Here is a 20,000-nt window from a genome sequence, read left to right on the forward strand (position 1 = left end):
GTTTTAAAATGTCTCACCAAAAGGAAAAGCATCGGGTCATATTTTCTTTTGCGTCTGTTTTAAAGTGTTATTTAAAGGTGCAGTGTGTAGAATTTGTTTTAATTGCTCATCTGCATGAAATGACATGGCAACATGAATTATTGCAAAGCAAGACCGAAAAAATCCACCATTCAGTGTTTTATGTACTGCTATTGAGTAACTAAAGCCTAGCCTCTGTTCCACTAACATCTGTAACTCAAATACTTGTTGCTTGAAAAGCTCACATGTTCCTGTAATTACTGGAATAGATTGTACAAATTATGAAACTAAAATAAAAGATGAAGATAATCTGTTAGCATTCAACAACTATGGAAGCCAACTGTTTGCTTAGGCCTAATGGAAGCTAGCAATATGTTTACAACATGCTAACAACCATCAGAGTTCTGTGCATTAAGTAGGCTAAATAACATAAAAGCTAACAGTTAAGCTAACTAGTTAGCTGTTTTCCCCTTTGCTTCCAGTCTTTATGCTAAGCTAGGCTAACCACATTCCGACTCCAGCTCTGAATTTTAAAGATTGTTGATGAAAATGGACAGAGAATAAGTTTCATAAACACTTTATCTTTTTTAGAAACACCGTCAAAACAAGTATTGGTTGCAGAATGATGAAATCATAGAAGCTAGCACAGAGGTTAGCTAGCACTTCAACTCTACAGGAAGTCGTAGCATTGCAAGCTAGCATAACTAAGTATTTTTTTTAATATATATGTCCGCAGACATTAATTAATCTGTTTCAGAACAGTATTCAGAATGAGCGGGAAATATCCAAATATGCTAACCTATCAGGTATTATTTACTAAATTGAGGTATGTTGTGTTGCTTATGGGAAATACATTTTTAGTGAGTTTTGTGGTTTATAACTCCACTTAATGATAGAAATAGCTCATATTTCAACTTACAAACAGTTGGTGCAACAGAGTTTTGGGGATTTATCTTACTGAATGTTTCAAGTTATAATTAAAACTAGTGGGTTTTGGGAATGAAATTCCTGAACACAATTGATAATAGCGACGATATGTTTAAATTAGTTCTATAAGCTTTAAAAATGGGACCGTACCAACTTTACCTTCTCTAACAAACGTTCTAACAGCTCCTGTGTTCTGTTGTGATCTTCCAGTTAACATCCAGTAAACCTTCTATAAACGTACATGTGCCTACAGACACCTTTTATTTTAGGATTTCACTTCCAAATCTACTTTCAGTTCCGGTCTTTAAGGCACTCGCTGGTGGCAAAAAGAAGGCGGAAAGAAGTTAGCGTTGGTGGAGGAATAGAGTTAGAGACATTTTGAATCAGATGTTTCATATTTAACAATTAAATTAATTTGTAGAGTGAGCTCCTATATTAGAATAATTAAAAAGCTAAACATCAAAAGCAAATGTGGCACTTTGGTTTGAAAATCTGGAGACATTTAGCGAAAAGTTTCACATTTCAACTTTTCTTTGTTTGTAGAATAGTACCACCATATTATCTAATGCACAATTGTTTGTCCCCCTTATTTCTGGCTACACTCATCAAACATACAACTCAAATGACAAGTGGAAATTAGGCACACTTCAACAACCCAAGTTTCTTGAAGTTATTTGGCACCAAAGTGGCTTTCAGAAACTAATCTCTAGGAGAGAAAAGCCCTGAAGAAAGCTAGAAAGACGTGTTTATTTCAGTCTTTGTATCGGGAAGTCATGTGGTGCCAAACTCTGGTCAGCTCGCAAAGCAGTTGAGCCGTGAATACAAAAATTCAGCACCAGCCTTAAGGTTGTATTGCTTCAGAATTTAAAGATGCAGTTTGTAAATAATCAATTTCACTGAAAAAAACGCCCAAAAAGACAAAATAAAAGTCCTTTTCTCCCAGAAGGCCGCGGGGGTTCATCCTCCAACTTACAAACTGCATGTTCAATCTTTGATTTGAACTCAAGCACTACATAAAGCACGTCGTCTGGGCTCAGAAAGCAAAGAATAACGCAGATACATAATGATTTTATGGTGACGATGATTAATGTGGAGCAAAAGGAGACGATAAATGACTTAATTTGTACTTTAGCGACTTAATCGGCACTTAAACCCAAAGATTGTTGCAGATGTGATGATAACTTGGTCCAAGATTATATGGTTACATCTTCTCCCATATTTCAGTTGACAGAATGCATATTTTTCCTTACTCTGCTTTGGATATTTAAAGAAAAATTCCCCCAAAAATATTGACTACGTACGCTTTGCGACACCGATGCAGTTTGAGAGTTTTTTGTGCAGGTTTCTGCAAGACAGAAAGAAAACTAAGCCCGCATGTTTCTGATTAAACAAAACCTCATCATGAACATTATGAAACATTTAATGTGCAGACAAAGAAGGAGGCAATCATCAGGAGGCACATGAAAGTCTTTGCAGGTGCTGTGTCACAATTATTTGCACAAATGTACGTGTCGTGTCTCCGTAGAATGAAAGGAAGCCTGGAAACGAGGCAGCAGTGTGTAGGATTGTATGGAAGATTTAAAATGCCTTAGTGCCAAAAAATGGAATTAAATACAATAATCATTTTAACATGCATTTCCTTTTTATGTTAAAAACTGAATTGTTTTTCATTGAGACATGAATTTTCATTAAACAGAACAATAAAACAAACATTTTTTAACATTAAAGTTCAATCTCAACACAAAAAAGTGAAATTAGTGAATCGTTATTAGTCTTTATGTGAGTTGATTTTAGATAGAACATTTATGTTAAAAGAAAAACAATTCAGTTAATAAAGGCAAAAAGCATAATTATTGTTCTTTTAATGTAAGTTTTTAATTGATTACTAAATAAATGCATATATTATATAGCAATGCATGTGTATTTCACCTTATCTCCTTGTTTGATTTGTTTTATGCATCTTAAATCTTCCACAGAACAATGTGGAGTCACTGTTGTGACCGTGTGTTTGAAATGTTCGTACCTTCGACTACCAGTGAAGCAGCACCGCCTCTGGTGAAATCACTAAACTGAAGTCAAACTGTGTCTTGGTTGCATGTTTTTAGTGATCTTGCAGCTCTAAGAACACTGGCAATGCATGGTGGAGGAAGAAGACCTCCCATAACTGGATTTAACACATTTACCACCTTCATTTTAGATCTATTTGAAGTCTTTCTGAAGGACCTAAGGACACCCTGTCTTTAGAAGACACTCAAGTCAGTTCCTCTTATGCATGCAGAAAAGAAAAATGCAGCATTGTATATGAAGAAAGTATTGCAAAAGAAGTGAAATTAAACAGATTATAAAAATAAATCACACTCAACAATAAAAGTGTTTGGCTGTTTAGACCACATGATTAGGCAGTCATGATTTTTCACAAAGTAGAAACAAGCCGGTCCTCAGCAATAAAGTGGCAACACACACCTACGCACAAGATATGACGCTATGGACCACCCTGATGAACACTTTACAAAACAAAAGCAATAAGTGGCATTGTATGTCCATTAAAAAGATAATGTTCATGTTGTATATGGAAATGCAAAGCCTCTGCTTAAAGGGATGTTTTGGAGTGGGCTTGTATGAGGTATCCATAGTCTTTAAGACCCCAAAGTCGCACAACAACACCAACAAACTAACCGATCGCTAGACCAATGGAGTCTGGTGGCTTTGAAGAGAGCATAGATAATGTCTTCAGTTCCCAGCTGGACAGGGCTGTGTGACGGAAAGTATTGTAAATATAGCGCAAAACTAGATTTTCTTGGTGGCTAAAATACTGTAGATAATACACCAACTATGGAAAAGTACCTCAGACTACCATTTCAAAGAATCCGAACCATCCCTTTAAAGATTGCATACAAAGAATAATACTAAAGAAACTCAACAGAATGAAATTATTCTGCTGGGATTTGAGTCACCAGCACAGTGTCATCAGCATAGAAACACATCATCGGATATGAAAAAACTACTTTTGGCCATGATGTAAGAAAAGTTAAAACGCTGTGGTTTGATTTTTGGATGTCGTACCCTGAATTCACTCTCCTCAACCGGGCCATGAAGACAACCCAAGACCCCTGATTGGCCAGTGGTGTGTACCGTAGTTGGTTTTCATTGGTCGATTATTTTTTATTTGAGCTTGCTTGAAGGTAACAGAAAGTTCATCCAAGCGTTTACAGATTCTCCTGTTGGCCATTTAAAGTATCACCTCACATCAACAGTTCATAGGCTTCGCTGGAACATGTGAAGTAAAAAGTGGTCACAAATGGTCCAGGAGCAGCTTCACCTCCAATCCAAACTTCCAAAAAGGGCTGAGTAGCAAAAAAGAAACAAATATTTGGTAATGTCTCATTACTTTACTTACATTCTTCAATTATCCCAAAAATCTTCTTTCCTTGTGTGGCACTTTTTTTCTTCTTCAGGTAAAATTCTAATTTGTGGCGTAGAGAAGCCAATCACAGAGACATCTACGTCTGAGGATCACACGTATCAAACGCCTCAGTTGCCGTTCAAAAAACAACCCTTCCATTTCACAAAGCTCCCATCTGCATCCACGCTACGGTCGCCATTTTGCATCCCTCCTTGGTATTTGTTTTGGGATGCCAAGTGGACGTACGCCGTACAACTGTAGCAGGTATCAGCGCGTCTGTTTCCACCACATATTTTAACACTTCATTTGTCCAAAATTCACCATTCCTCACCCATCCTGGAGTCCCATAACTCCTCCCTCCTTTCAGTCCTTATATGGTCAACAGCTTCCTGTAGATCCACTAGCCCCTCCCACTTCAGTCCTTACACGGTCAAACATTCGGTAGAGTCCGCAAGCTCGTCTTCCTATCGAGTCCTTAAATAGAAAACCACATTCTGTGTTTTAGTAGCCGCTGGCTCCTCCCCCTGACCCCTCCGTGAGGTCAGGGGTCAGAGGTCGGTGACCTTGTTCTCCAGGGCGGCGGCGATCTGTTGGAGGCGGAGGGTGAGCTGTTTATTCTGGGCTGCTGGGTCCTCGTCCAGCGACTGGATGATCTGCACGAGGCGAAGGCACAAAGTTTAAAATGTACATTTCTTTTGGGACGTTTTTTAACTTCAAAATGACAAAGTTAGACCGAAGCTCTCTCTCTCTCTCTCTGTCTGTCTGTCTGTCTGTGTCTCTCTCTCTCTCTGTCTGTCTGTCTCTCTCTCTCTCCCTCCCTCCCTCTCTGTCTCTCCCTCCGTCTGTCTGTCTGTCTGTCTCTCTCTCTCTCTCCATCTCTCCCTCCGTCCGTCCGTCCGTCCGTCCGTCCGTCCGTCTCTCTCTCTCTCTCTCTCTCTCTCTCTCTCTCTCTCTCTCTCTCTCTCTCTCTCTCTCTCTCTGTCTCTCTGTCTGTCTGTCTCTCCCTTTATGTCTCTCTCTCTCTCTCATACATGAGATTTTGAAGGGCTTTTATTTTGAAATGCTACATCAGAATGTCCTGGTTCTCTCTGAGTGACACCTTGAGGTGGTCTGCTATCAACCTGAGGTGAGATGATTTTGTAACTATGCACCATTTCCTCTAAAATCTCATCTGAAGTCAGACAAATTGTCTCATGAGTGTGAGTTGAAGTTAGCTCATGCATGCGATTTTATCACATTGGAGGTTGAACTTGGCAAGATGTCATTACGTAAAAAACTCAGATATCAGTCCAACATAACAGCAAAAGTGACAGAATTACATTGGTATAACTTAAAGTGAACTGTCTGTGAATGTGGCGTTTCTCTTCCATCTCATGAACTCATCAGCAGAAGCAGAAGCAGACAGTAAAGTGAACACGGTCACGGTTCTCACCACGTCGTAGTACTTGCTGGCGTACTGGTACAGCTGATGTAAGGCCAACTGGGTGTTCAGCTTGTCTGTGTGTTGCTGCAAAGTGGAAACAAAGGCTTCAGATTCAAACCGTTAACAACCATCTGAAGCGTCTGACAAATAAATGTGAAGCAAAATGCATTGCTGTCAGGGTTATGTTCATGTGGCAGTGGGAGGAAGCAAACACTCCCTCTGTTCTGGCTGTTAGTTATTGTTGTAACTATTAATTTAACTATTTAAACCATTTTTCAATTTCCTACTATCATTTGATCAAATATAAAAAGGGAAAAAGTAAACTAAAGTAATATGAAGTTAAGTGAATATATTAAATAGGTTTCAAGAGAGAGCACACTTATACAAATAGAACTACTCAAGTAAAGTACAAGTACCTCAAATGTGTACTTAAGTACAGTACCAGAGAAAGTGTATTAGTTACATTCTCATACCCTGGACACCTCAGCAAGGTGTGTGTTCATGTCCTGGTCACTGACGGGGACCATCTGTCTGATGCCTTTGTAGTAACTGAAGAGAACACACACACACACACACACACACACACACACACACGCTTTAATACATTTTAATCTACGTTTTTGCAGCTGGTGAAATATGAAATAAATGAAATGTTCAAACTCACTCGTCCACCATCTTCTTGTAGGTGGAAATCTCTTTTGCATAGAGCAGCTTGTTGCTGGGAGACTCCTGCAGAGAGAGGAACAGGAAAGGGTTAAAGATCTTCGGTCCTTCTCAAAGCTTCTCACAATCATTGGGACTCGTTGGAGTGAAGACGTCTGTGAAGCCTCAACAGTCCAGGGTTACGTTGTGATGAAGGGTTTTAGTTCTCTCTCCTGCTGCACACCCTTTCCACCGGCCCTCCTCCTCCTCGCATGATGAATCCAGTGATAGTGATGTGTTACTACAGATGGATGGATATATACTCTATGCTATCATGCTAACATCTGCGCTGCAGAAAGGAATCCGGTCGTGTGATCTTAATGCCAGCGGACTCACTCTGCTGAGTTTGTGCTCCGTCTTGGTGCAGGCGTCCATGAAGGTCTGAGAGATGACGTGCAGCGACGCGTCCACCACCTCCGTCACGTGGACGTCGAAGATGAAGTGAGGGTTCCTCAGGATGTTCACCCAGAACCTCAGGGGCAAGCTGACGACAGAGACAGAGACAGACAGAGACAGAGACAGAGACAGAGAGAATATATGAAACAGGTTTTAAGAGGTAGAGCACACTTATACAACGTGTCTTTAACTAGGACCTAAAGGTAAAGGTACTTCAAAAGTAGCATTCCTTCGGAAATGTGGGGGAGTTTAAGTATAAAGTAGCCTCAAATAGAACTACTCAAGTAAAGTACCTCAAATGTGTACTTTCAGGAGGAGGAACCAAAGTGTTTCTCATCCTAAAAAGTCAGTGATTGACTGGTAGAATGCAGAAACACTGGAGTCCTAAACGTCTTTGTGAAGCGTACGAGAGGACACGAGAGGACACGTAAGGACACGAGAGGACACGTAAGGACACGAGAGAACATGTGAGGACACGTGAGGACACGGTGAACGAGTGAGAAGAGCCAGCAGGGACCTGATGTCACGGATTCATCCACCTTTTATTGAGTCTGCTGGCATCAATCTGTCGAGGTCAACACACAAACCTGTCTGCTGAGGGAATCTTTACAACAAGCCGTTGAAGAAGACGAAGAATCCGTCCTTTAAATCAAGCGTTTTAGTTTCTGTCATCGGGGAGACTATAACCCTCTGACATCGTCAGGAGAAGTTTCACTTTATCTCTTTTTAATTGAGCGAGTAGTTCTACTGTGTATTTATTGGTCTGTTTACTAGTATTTATTTATAACAGGGACCAATAAAGTTTTCATTTATTGATTGAACTTGATCTTCTTTTAACATTAGAAACTGAGCTCCACTTACTCCATGTCTGCCAGTAGATCTGCATGAATCCTAAAGTCGGTGTAGCGACAGTAACGAGGGGAGACGGTGAATCCTGGACCTTATTTTAAGGACCTGCTGACACACTTGTTTCCTTTCCCTTCTCCTCCTCCCTTCATCATTTCATCTCTTCCTCCACAGACCGTAACCCTCGTCAATAATGCAGCACGACTGATGAATATTTCATCGTCCAGCGTCTGTGTGTGTGTGTGTGTGTGTGTGTGTGTGTGTGTGTGTGTGTGTGAGATGATTGACAGGCCGAGCTCAAGGCCAGTGTGAAAGCAGTTTGAGTTTTAGGGAATAAAAAATAAATAAAAAGCCTTTTCTGTCTCTATTTCCTCTTCTGATAAAAGACACACACACACACACACACACACACACACACACACACACACACACACACACACACACACACACACACACACACACACACACACACACACACACACAGATTCACTTCAAAGCCTCACAAATCAACCAGTTTCCTGACATCATGAGTTTGAATGACGTCTCCCACTTATATTTTGCATGTATATGTATATATATGTATGTATATACAGTATATACATACATATATATACATGCGTACCTGTTAGTCTTCCAGATGTGCAGCGTCTCCTCGTCCACGTTGTCGTGTCTCAGCGCCTGTTCGTCCAGGAAGTCGAAGAAGTATTTGACGGCCGGCGGGACGACGGAGCTCGAACCCAAAACACTGCGGAAGAAGTCGTCCACAAACTGCTGCAGAGTGCCCTGTAACACACACACACACACACACACACACGTATATTATATAATGTTTAGCGTCAACACAAAAGTAAAGTTTATTTCTTAAATGTTTTACTACATGTCTGTATGTATATGTGAATACAATGGGTGTGTACCTTACATTTTGCACCTGTAATTCAATAAACTGAAGTACCCCAGTGTTGTACTTATGTACCCCAGTGTTGAGGTGAATGTACTTCAGTGTGTGGACTCACCTTGACAGACAGCAGCCGGGTCAGGTAGATCTCTGTGATGGCTTTGGTCATCGCTTTGTCCTTCATGCTGCCTCTCTTTGACTTCCCATCGTCCATCTCATCAGCCGGACGCACCAGGTGGAACGTGTTGTCATCCTCCAGCAGGGCGTTTTCTGTGAGGGAGAGAGAGAGGGGGAGACAGAGAGAGAGAGAGAGAGAGAGAGAGAGAGAGGGAGGGAGGGAGACAGAGACAGAGAGAGAGAGAGAGAGAGAGAGAGAGACAGAGATAGAGACAGAGAGAGAGATAGAGACAGAGAGAGAGGCAGAGATAGAGACAGAGATAGAGAGACAGAGAGAGAGACAGAGAGAGAGAGAGAGACAGAGAAAGAGAGACAGACAGAGAGAGAGAGAGATGGAGAGAGAGAGACATTTAGTCACATAAACGGGTAAAAAGAAGGAGAGAAGACTGTTAAAGGAAGGACTCTGTTTTCTGTTTGTTATTAAGAATACATTCTTTGCTTCCTGCATTCTGGTGATTTTTAAAGAATGTAGTGCACTGTGTGTGTGTGTGTGTGTGTGTGTGTGTGTGTGTGTGTGTGTGTGTGTGTGTGTGTGTGTGTGCACGTACTCTCTTCGTAGCTGTCTTGGTGCTGGTGGAAAGACTGCGAGTGCAGAACTCTGGACAGAACCAGCGTGGCGTTATCTCGAACCTGGAAGACAGGAAGCCATCGGGAAAAGAAAATATGAATGAATCGTGATTCACCGTCTGTGAACAAGGCGCTCAGTTCTTAAGCTGCACGTCATCTCTGAAACGCTTCTCCTTAAAGGTCAGAGGGGGAAGCTGTTGGCTCCACATTTCTCTGCTCGTCGTTTCAGTGCAGAAAATAAAAACACACGGAGGCAAAACAACATGAACTTCAATCTGACAAACCTGAACAAACACACATATAAAGATCGTTTCCAGCGACTTGCACAGATTTTTTAGAAAGTCTTTGATTTCTGAGTAAATACACAAACAACAGGAGCTCTGGAGGTAAATAAACCTGCAAAATCTTGCAAGAATCCTGCTGCGTGTTTTTGTACCAAAGCAAGCATGGCCGACCAGAAGCTCCCACCGTTTACATGCAGAGACACAAAGAAAGATCCTGGACTGCAGAGCTACAGAGGGAACTGCAGGTGAGTGGAAGCAAACTTCAGGTAAAGCTGTTTATTTGTTGTAATAATTAATAATAAGGTGGTTTTTTTATGCTAATATCAGAGAAAAATTCAGAAGAATACAAAGAAATTCAGTTTGACATCACATATGACAAAGAAAAGCCTCAAAGTGGATCAGTTTTGGCTGCTTGAAAAACATCTAAAGCAATGAATTACTCACCAAACTAGTCGGCTATGAATCGATCGATCGACTTGAGTACTGTGCATGAAAGCGTACGGTGAACTCACGTTGTAATGAGCCAGCGTGTTGAGCCTCTTCCAGCGTCCCTCTTTCTGGGAGGTGAGGTCGAGGTCGGACAGGATCTGACCCGTGGAGCCGGGACGCCACTCTGAGGACGGATCAGAAAAGGAACTTGAAAAGTGGTTTTCATATTAAAGTATGCATGAAGTCTCTCTGCTGGACTCGGGTCTCTCTTGCAGAAGAGATCTTCATCACAGCAAGTTTAAATAAAGGTTATATATAAAACTATGATTGTTTATGATTTGGCTGCTGTTAATTAACGTTCTCTGTCTCTGTTTTGAAATATATTTAATTGTTTTACTTTAACCCTGCAGTTCCACTACAAGCATGCAGGAGGTGACAAACTCCAGGTTTGTGACAGCAAAATGATTTATTTGTATAAATGTGAATATAATAGCCGTTTCATTTTGTGTCTGTGTCTCCTCACCCAAAGCAACGCTCTCCACCTCGGGTCTCTGGGAGTACGGCAGGTTCCTGTACACCTGATCGATGATCTTCTCCTTCACCTGCAGGGCAGAAAGTAAAGAATTTAACTGCCAAAACATACAAAATACAGCAGAGAAATATCACAGAAGACTGACGACACAACCGTTACCTTGCACTCACATCCTAACTAGCTATTTTCTGTCTGGTAATAACAATCTAAAAGTATCTGGTGTGAAGGTTTTTACCAAATGACATATATTTGTATTTCAGTGTAAACACATAAAGTTATAACGTGTCATATTGAATCATAGTGCATCACAGAGTATTGTAACATATCGTAACGTATCATATCGTAACGTATCGTAACGCATCGTAACACATCGTAACGCATCGCACCGCATCGTAACACATCGTAACACATCGTAACACATCGTAACACATCGTAACGTATCGTAACGCATCGTATCGTAACGCATCGTATCGTAACGCATCGTATCGTAACAAACCGTATCGTAACGAACCGTATCGTAACGAACCGTATCGTAACGAACCGTATCGTAACGAACCGTATCGTAACGCATCGTATCACATCGTATCGTAACGCATCGTTACGCATCATATCGTATCGTAACATATCGCAACGCAACGTAACGTAACGTAACGTAACGCAGCGCATCGTAACGCATCATATCGTATCGTAACATCGTATCGTAACGTATTGTAACATATCATAACGTATCGTAACGTATCGTAACGTATCGTAACGTATCGCAACGTATCGCAACGTATCGTAACGTAATCTAACGGATCGTAACGTATCGGATCGTAACGTATTGTATCATAATGGATCACATCGTATCGTAACGTTTCGTAACGTATCGTAACGTATCGTAACGTATCGGATCGTAACGTATCATTTCATAATGGATCACATCGCATCGTAACGTATGATATCGTAGCACAACACATTAACGTAACGCAACGTCACGTAAGATATACTGTAATGTATAAACCATCATATTGTATCGTGTTGTGTTGAATTGTGTCATATACGTATCGTATTGCATTTTATCATAACATATTGTATTTAATTTGACAAAGTCAACTAGAAATACACAACAAACATGTCCATAGTTTTAAGCTCAGGTAATGTTGTCAGTGGCCTGACTTTTACTGCATATAAAATGTGACCAACACGGACTGAATATGATCAAACATTTGGTCCCTGACGCCCGGAGAAGAAGCTCTGCAAACAAACCCACCTGGGTGATGGTGTCGCAGTTCAACACCTTCACTGGAGTCACATCTGGTCCCTCCCCGTGCACCAACACCTGCAGGGTCTGACATATCACACACACACACACACACACACACACACACACACACACACACACACACACACACACACACACACACACACACACACACACACACACACACACACACACACACCTGTCAAACTCTGACCTGAACGCTTGTTTACTACAGTGAGCAAAAATAGAAGTACTTTTGTGAATTTAAGTGGAACGCCACCGGTCCGGAGTACTAACCAGGACAGAGTACTCGACGTCGTCCCCCAGCAGCCCCGTGTCGTTCAGTGTGTATTTGGCTTTCTTCATCATGGCGTCCACCGGTCCTTTCTCCACCTGGTGCTTCAAGGCCTTGAACAGTTTGTATAAAGGTTCTCCTGCCGTGTCCTAAAACACACACACACACACACACACACACACACACACACACACACACACACACACACACACACACACACACACACACACACACAGTATAAATATATTTATGTACTTACCTGTCTGCAACCTGTGCAACCTATCACTTATATACATTATTGCACAACCTTTTTACATCACTGCTGTAGTGTTTATTGATGTGCATGCTGCAAATATAGGTAGTGATTTTAATATTATTATTATCAGTGGGTTTTATTTTCCATCTACTTTTCCGTTAATTATGGATTTTTATCCTCTTTTATGTTTATTTCCCTGTATTTTAAAGTACTTTGTGTTGCATTATTGTATGAAAAGTATATATATATATATATATATATATATATATATTTTGTATAATTTGAATTACTATTAGATCTGAATTTAATTTTACTTGCGTGACTGTTTTTAGACATTTAGTTTGTTGGAAGGAGCCAGATATCTAACCAACTTTCTTCATTTAGTTTGTTGTGCATATGACAACAAAGAACTTGAACTCAATGCACCGTGGTGCAACGAATCAAACGCTCCAGTTAATCAATCAACCTGCAAGTGTACCTTGTACCTTAAAGTGTACAAAAGTACCTTAAATACATTTATAGAAAGCAGTAAATCCTTTCTCTTAAGTTATTCAAACAAAAACCAGGAAAGTGAGGGCAGTGTTCTGTCTCCATAAAGTGATATACTGATGGTCTCAATGTTGTTTAGGAGGATTTGAACCCTAAACTCATTCGACATTCACCAGCTGATCCTCATCACAACATAAAAACATGTCACATTTTGAACAGTCTTTGTTCTGAGAATGTTGAAATATGGAAACGCAGAAGAACATTCAGCTGCTGCTGTCAGTACGAACTCAGAGAGTATAAACTACAGGTTCACTGTGAACAGATCTCAACAGAAGAGAGAAACAGAGGGGGAACTTTCTCACAGGCAATTATAGCTGAAGGAACAGAAGAGAAATCAAAAGGAAGTGAAAGAAGGTAAAAGCAGAGAATAAGTGAACGAATGTGTTACCCTGAGAAACTGATAGATACAGATGGACATCCAATTACAGAGCATCCTCTCCACCACCGTCTCTGACCTAGAAACACAAAAGATTCAACACATCAGGAGACTTTTCCTCTCCTTTTAAGCCTATTAAAAAATACAGCGTGAGCAAATAACAAATAAAGCTCCCGCCGTGATGAATAATAAATGTGTTATTCACTATGATCGGCTCTCACAGACTGCGTGCGTCTGAGCTCGTACGAGGCTTTGTGCCTCCTCACCTCCGCAGCATGAGTTTGGGGTTTTTGTTCTGCACGTGTTCGTCCATCAGCTCCAGCAGCAGCGTCCTCATGATGTCCGTGTAATACTCCAGTTTGCCGTGCAGCGCCACCGTCAGCAGGGAGGCCAAGTAACCGCGAGCTCGGGCGTTGAAGTCCGGACGACTCTCCAACGTGCGGATGAACTGCGGGAAGAAAACACGAGGGACGGACGCGGAATTACAAAAACATGAGCGGAAAAGGCTAATAACAATAATACTGATTGTTATTATCCTTTTGTTCTTTTCTCTTATTGAGTATCAGTGTGGAAATGTATAAATAAACATCTTGCACAGTCACAGTATTCCTGTTAACCTGTTAAATACGACACACAAACACACATTAACCCACATAATGACAATGAACAAAAAGGTTTCGTAAGAACAAATAAAAAACAAACAAAAGCACAATATACAGTAAAGATAATGCATGAATAGTAGTAGTGAAATGATAGTAGGGTACAATACTTAATCTAACTCATTGTCTGACTTTAGAGTGGAACGAAAGTTAGTTTTGGTGATGGCAGGAAAACCTCTTTTTGTTTTGGGTAAAAGAAAAATTTCGGAAAACCTCACAAGTTTACGGCAAAAAAACTCAAATCAGCGTGTTGTTTTCTTTTTAAAAAAGGCCCAATCTTCAAAGTCCAGATGCTGATGAGGATTTGGTGATTCTGGGTTAAAATCACAAGTATATTTCCTTATTGATAAATCCGACGGCAAAGTATGATTTGATTAGGTCATCCAGTTGATCCAAATTTAAGAAACGATCGCATCGAGATGGTAATCTCAGATATATTGTAGTTTTCTTTTTGGAAATTTCAAATTTAATCTCAGAGAAAATCCAAGTTTTTTCTCATAAATTTACCACTTTAATTTCTCCGTAATAATCCCTTTCTTTAACCTACAACGGACCAAGCACAGCGTTGTCGTTTTGGACCAGTGAAGACCTCTAAAAAGGTTTTGGCTCAGAGGGACCACCTTGTAGGAGAAATACATTTTTAACAAATGGTAGAAACTTGCTGAGACGGAGTTTGAAACTGCTGACTGACAGAGAGAAACAGACTGAAGGTCAAACACAAGGAAAAGAGAAAAATAAAGACAGAAGGGTAAAGAGGGACTTCAAACTCACATTGATGAGAAACGTTTTGCTGTTCAGCAGGTTGGAGAACTGGTTGAGCGCCTGAGCCACGATGGCCTTGCGGGCTTCTGGGATTTGTATTTTTCCCGTGATCATGGTGTCATTGGCGCCGTCCTTGGTGGGCAGAAAGAAGTTTCGATCGGTGTATGTTTTGTAGTCCAGGAAGGGGATCCGGGCCTCGCTCAGGTCACTGGTGTGGTCCTCCATCTCAATCATCAGGTCTGAAAATCAGAAATCATTTGTACTTTTGAGTTGGGGCTGTAGAAAGAGTATGAATACGAAACAACCTTTTAAAACACATACTTTTACGTAAAATTACTGTTTTTTGGGGGGGGCTTTGAAGAGAGCATATAATCTGTCTGACAGCAAGGTAAAGCGGTGAAAATATTCTTAATATAACATACACATGAACTGATTTTGTAGGTGCTTAAACGATGGAGAAGAACCTCATACAACCCCACTTCAAAACACCCCTACGATCCTTTAGAGTCTCTTTGGAAACATCTGACACGCGATGACTGCGCCGACTTCCCCTCAAGCTCAACAACAGATCCGTCAAGTTCTCGGCTGAAAACGGCCCACCGAGCTCGCCAAGAAGACCCGGAGGGAAGCTGTTCTGATGTCTGAGCCAAAAGACCCTTTTTTCTGCTGAATCGCGTTGGCAGGAGTTCACGTTATGGAGATAAACTGTCAAAGCGGCAACGCCGTTCTAACCTGTGACAAGACGCCGACAACAACAAAAAGTCAGCTCGGTGGACGGAAGTTTGTGCTGCGTCTGATGGACGCCGGAAACCTTCAGGTGGGGACAGATGTCCAAAATAATGTGATTTAAATGTCCTTACTGTGCGTATTTGGAGTACAATGTCATCATAACGGATAGAACCGACGGGGAAAAGCATCTAAACTAAGACTCGGGTTGTAATAAGCCTTCAGGTGAGTTTAGTTCTGTACCTGTGAACTCTTTCTTGCAGCGATCTCGAACGCTTTCCTCCAGATTCTCCAGCTGGTGTTTCACCTTCTCGTATTCTCGCTCTGCCTGTTGACTCTTCCTCCTGTTCACACACACAGGAAGATATTTTAAACATATCAACACAAACATATGTGTGTGTGTGTGTGTGTGTGTGTGTGTGTGTGTGTGTGTGTTTTCTGACCTGTAGCAGTAGACGGACACGGCGATGAAGAGCAGCATCGGTATGATAACAGCGGGGATGATTGTAGCCAGAGGGATGTCGTCTTTTCTGGCGTAGTACACTGAATCCACCGTCCACTCGCCGTGACCGAACTTCACCTGGAGAGAGACGAGAGCATCCCGAATCTTTCATTCTAATAAGGTTAAAACGAAACCTCACATTAGTCTATAAAGGAACTCCACCACGGTCACATGACTTCACGTTAGTCTATAAAGGAACTCCACCACGGTCATGTGACTTCACGTTAGTCTATAAAGGAACTCCACCACGGTCATGTGACTTCACGTTAGTCTATAAAAGAACTCCACCACGGTCACATGACTTCACGTTAGTCTATGAAGGAACTCCACCACGGTCACATGACTTCATGTTAGTCTATGAAGGAACTCCACCACGGTCACGTGACTTCACGTTAGTCTATGAAGGAACTCCACCACGGTCACATGACTTCACGTTAGTCTATGAAGGAACTCCACCACGGTCACATGACTTCACGTTAGTCTATGAAGGAACTCCACCACGGTCACGTGACTTCACGTTAGTTTATGAAGGAACTCCACCACGGTCACATGACTTCACGTTAGTCTATGAAGAAACTCCACCACGGTCACATGACTTCACGTTAGTCTATAAAGGAACTCCACCACGGTCACGTGACTTCACGTTAGTCTATAAAGGAACTCCACCATGGTCACATGACTTCATGTTAGTCTATAAAGGAACTCCACCACGGTCACATGACTTCATGTTAGTCTAAAGGAACTCCACCACGGTCACATGACTTCATGTTAGTCTAAAGGAACTCCACCACGGTCACATGACTTCACGTTAGTCTATAAAGGAACTCCACCATGGTCACATGACTTCACGTTAGTCTATAAAGGAACTCCACCACGGTCACATGACTTCACGTTAGTCTATGAAGGAACTCCACCACGGTCATGTGACTTCACGTTAGTCTATAAAGGAACTCCACCACGGTCATGTGACTTCACGTTAGTCTATAAAGGAACTCCACCACGGTCACGTGACTTCACGTTAGTCTATAAAGGAACTCCACCACGGTCACGTGACTTCACGTTAGTCTATGAAGGAACTCCACCACGGTCACGTGACTTCACGTTAGTCTATAAAGGTCACATGACTTCACGTCTCCACCACTGAGCTAAAGGAGGATAGTGTTCTAGTGAGGATGTTTAGTCGTCTCATTTACACTCTTTTTAAGATCCACCAGAGGGGCGTTCACTGACCTGTTTTATATCAGAGAACTGAACGTTAGAATCTCTTCAGCTCAAGTTAAACACAGAATTTCTTTCAGACATCCAAACAAAACTGAACAAAAGCCTCATTCCTGCAGCTCTCTATGAAGCTCGACAGATCACAGAGATTTCTAGTTACCACGAGGTCCAGCATGTCGTTGGTTGTGTCTCTGCGTTGGCGTTTGGATCTGGATCCGGGCTTTGACGACGGGGCCTCCAGGATCAACTTATCATCCTGTACGCAGAGAGAGGAAGAAAACTTCAGTAGTGATAACGCACCATTTAGCTTTTTAGCTTCATAGCAAAGTAATCAAGATAGTTTGTTGTTTAAATCCCAAATGGAAGACCCGTTTCATATCTTTTCTTTCCTAAAAGATCAAGTCTGGATTAATGAATCAACTGAGGAAGTCATTTCTCACCTAAAAAAAATGAAATACAGAGAAACTGAAGTCTCCAAACGTGTTTTTAAACTTAATACAAATGTCCATTATTCGTGAACACGTTATTTTTTTTGTTGCAGGACATATCGGCTCCATGTTTACAGTGTAAATCCATGTATTCATGTCTATTATTGTTGTTTAGCTGTGTCACACTGACTAATACATTTCACATACTCTGCATGCTTTTATTGTGTAAGTGTGCGTTTACCTGCAGGAAGTTAACGGGACAGGAGGCGTCTCCAACAAACGCCTGGGCCTCTTTGGCCGTCATGGCTTTGGCGAAACCTCGACCCTGAAGAAAGTAAGAAAAAACAAAAGAGCGTGAACTCAACAGATCCGGAGGTAAAGAGCGACACGCTAGAGGCAAACGTGACCGTAGTCCGTCCTCACCGTCACGATGATGATGCCGGGCTCGGTGATGATGTTCTTGTCCAGCTTGTTGAAGGAGGGGTCCGGGTGGTAGTCGAAGCCTTTCAGGTCCTCCTTCTCGTTGTCCAGCTGCACGACCGTCCGGAGCGACTGGAGGTCCACGCTGCGGTTCACCGGAGGGGAGTAGAACTGGAGGACGGTGTCGTTCTTACTCAGAGCCTCCTGGACAAACTGACACACACACACACACACACACACACACACACACACACACACACACACACACACACACACACACACACACACACACACACAGACAGACAGACAGAGAGAGACAGAGACAGAGAGACAGAGAGAAGAAGTCAATCCAGATGTGTCACAACGCTGTTTCTTTAAATGCAGAGGGAACTAAAAAGAACCTGAGGTCTGCTTCAACTTTATATTCACATCTCTTTCTTTCCTCTATTCATTTAGTTTATTTCATTTCAGCTCGGTCGTATCTTATACTTTACCCTTTTAAAATCGTGTTTGAATATCTCTTTATATTTCATTGTGTTTCTTGTTTATCACAATGAAAATCAGCTTAAGTGGCCAAGAAAGTGAACATAGGCCAGGAAAATAGACAGAACAGCTAAAACAGGGACAGCAAAGCTTGACAAGTAAAAGGTAAAGAATAGACAAGATTATTAACAACAAAATAAATAAAACGATTATTTACAGGGTCAAATGTTTACCAGATTAAAGAGAAAGACCTATTATATGCTGCCATAATAAAGGAACAGCACTACCCATAATGTTTAGAACAGTAATCACTGCTACAACCATTTTTTTATTTTATTTATCAGTATAATAATAATAATTTGTCATCATTTTTTTTTTATCTGGTCTTTTCATGAATTTACTCTGGATTATTATTTATTTTATTTTTCATTGTATAGTTACTCTGATTATTTGTTTTATATTTTACTGTATATTTACTCTGATTATTTGTTTTATATTTTATTGTACATTTAATCTGAATTATTATTTATTTTATTTTTTATTGTATATTTACTCTGATTATTTGTTTTATTTTTTATTGTATATTTAATCTGGATTATCACGTTTTGTTACTGGTTGTTTTTTTGTTTTGGCGGGAAAACAAGAAAATGGATCCCCAAAAGTTGCCCGTCAGGGCTTCCGTATCATGTTTTTGCCAAATTGAACTGAGCTACAACAATCTTTTTCAAAAATGTACATAAACATGCATATGTGCCATATATATATATATATATATGTATATGTATATATATGTATATATATATATATATATATATATATATATATGTATATATGTATGTGTATATATATAATTTTCCTCTGATGGTTAAAAGAAAAGTGTCCACAGTTTCTTCAGTGAATCACTCCACGCTTGAAGTCAAGTGATTCCAGATTTTCCATGCAGGTGTAACTTTTACTTCAGATTTCCTCTCTCTGTCTCTTTCTCTCTCTCTCTCTCTCTCTCTCTCTCTCTCTCTCTCTCCCCCCACTGTGTCTCCCCCTCTTTCTTCTTCTGATGAAGCCTTCACCTCCTCCCCCCTGCAGGGAATCTTTCCGGAGAGGCTCTGTCACTCAAAGCCATTCAGCGGTGAAATAGGAGCTCCGTCTCTCTTTCATGTTTCTGACTGAAGTGTCAGTGTTACTGCAGACATCCAGCGACATCAGATATCCATACTCTTCTTTTATTAGTCAGTGTCGTCCACCTCTGCTATTCTGACGTTTGATCGACTGCGTCGTAGAATCGATCTCTAAAGAGTCCACACCAGTACAAGAAACAATATTACTGTCTTTTTCTTGGTCTTAAATTTAAACAGACTGAATGACTGAATATTATTAATATTTTTGACAATTATTCATTCATTTCCAAGCTCAGAAAAGTAATTTTGTTAATGAGCTTCCATCCATCTATGGGTAACTTAACTTTGTAGTTTTATTTGCAAGAACAT

General features: G+C 40.9%; 1 protein-coding gene across 1 annotated transcript in view; it reads right to left on the reverse strand.

The window, feature by feature from the left end:
• The window catches only part of LOC137871582 (plexin-B2-like), a 44,642-nt gene that overhangs the window by 684 nt on the left and 23,958 nt on the right, over nucleotides 1-20,000 (reverse strand). Inside the window, exons 21-40 of the mRNA XM_068709454.1 lie at nucleotides 18,037-18,246; nucleotides 17,855-17,938; nucleotides 17,346-17,441; nucleotides 15,909-16,045; nucleotides 15,709-15,809; nucleotides 14,749-14,978; nucleotides 13,585-13,766; nucleotides 13,331-13,397; nucleotides 12,140-12,286; nucleotides 11,852-11,929; nucleotides 10,591-10,669; nucleotides 10,151-10,251; nucleotides 9,336-9,417; nucleotides 8,729-8,880; nucleotides 8,338-8,498; nucleotides 6,810-6,957; nucleotides 6,436-6,500; nucleotides 6,245-6,320; nucleotides 5,781-5,855; nucleotides 1-5,001 (exon numbers count right to left, since the gene is read on the reverse strand). The exon at nucleotides 1-5,001 is cut by the window's left edge and continues 684 nt beyond it. Of these exons, the coding sequence (XP_068565555.1) occupies nucleotides 4,897-5,001; nucleotides 5,781-5,855; nucleotides 6,245-6,320; nucleotides 6,436-6,500; nucleotides 6,810-6,957; nucleotides 8,338-8,498; nucleotides 8,729-8,880; nucleotides 9,336-9,417; nucleotides 10,151-10,251; nucleotides 10,591-10,669; nucleotides 11,852-11,929; nucleotides 12,140-12,286; nucleotides 13,331-13,397; nucleotides 13,585-13,766; nucleotides 14,749-14,978; nucleotides 15,709-15,809; nucleotides 15,909-16,045; nucleotides 17,346-17,441; nucleotides 17,855-17,938; nucleotides 18,037-18,246 (2,376 nt within the window). The 3' untranslated portion in view covers nucleotides 1-4,896. The remainder of the gene's footprint in view (nucleotides 5,002-5,780; nucleotides 5,856-6,244; nucleotides 6,321-6,435; nucleotides 6,501-6,809; nucleotides 6,958-8,337; nucleotides 8,499-8,728; nucleotides 8,881-9,335; nucleotides 9,418-10,150; nucleotides 10,252-10,590; nucleotides 10,670-11,851; nucleotides 11,930-12,139; nucleotides 12,287-13,330; nucleotides 13,398-13,584; nucleotides 13,767-14,748; nucleotides 14,979-15,708; nucleotides 15,810-15,908; nucleotides 16,046-17,345; nucleotides 17,442-17,854; nucleotides 17,939-18,036; nucleotides 18,247-20,000) is intronic.

Source organism: Cebidichthys violaceus, unplaced genomic scaffold (assembly GCF_023349555.1).
Source record: "Cebidichthys violaceus isolate CVI_PGR_0920_01 unplaced genomic scaffold, fCebVio1.0.p SCAF_149, whole genome shotgun sequence".
Lineage (NCBI taxonomy): Eukaryota > Metazoa > Chordata > Actinopteri > Perciformes > Stichaeidae > Cebidichthys > Cebidichthys violaceus.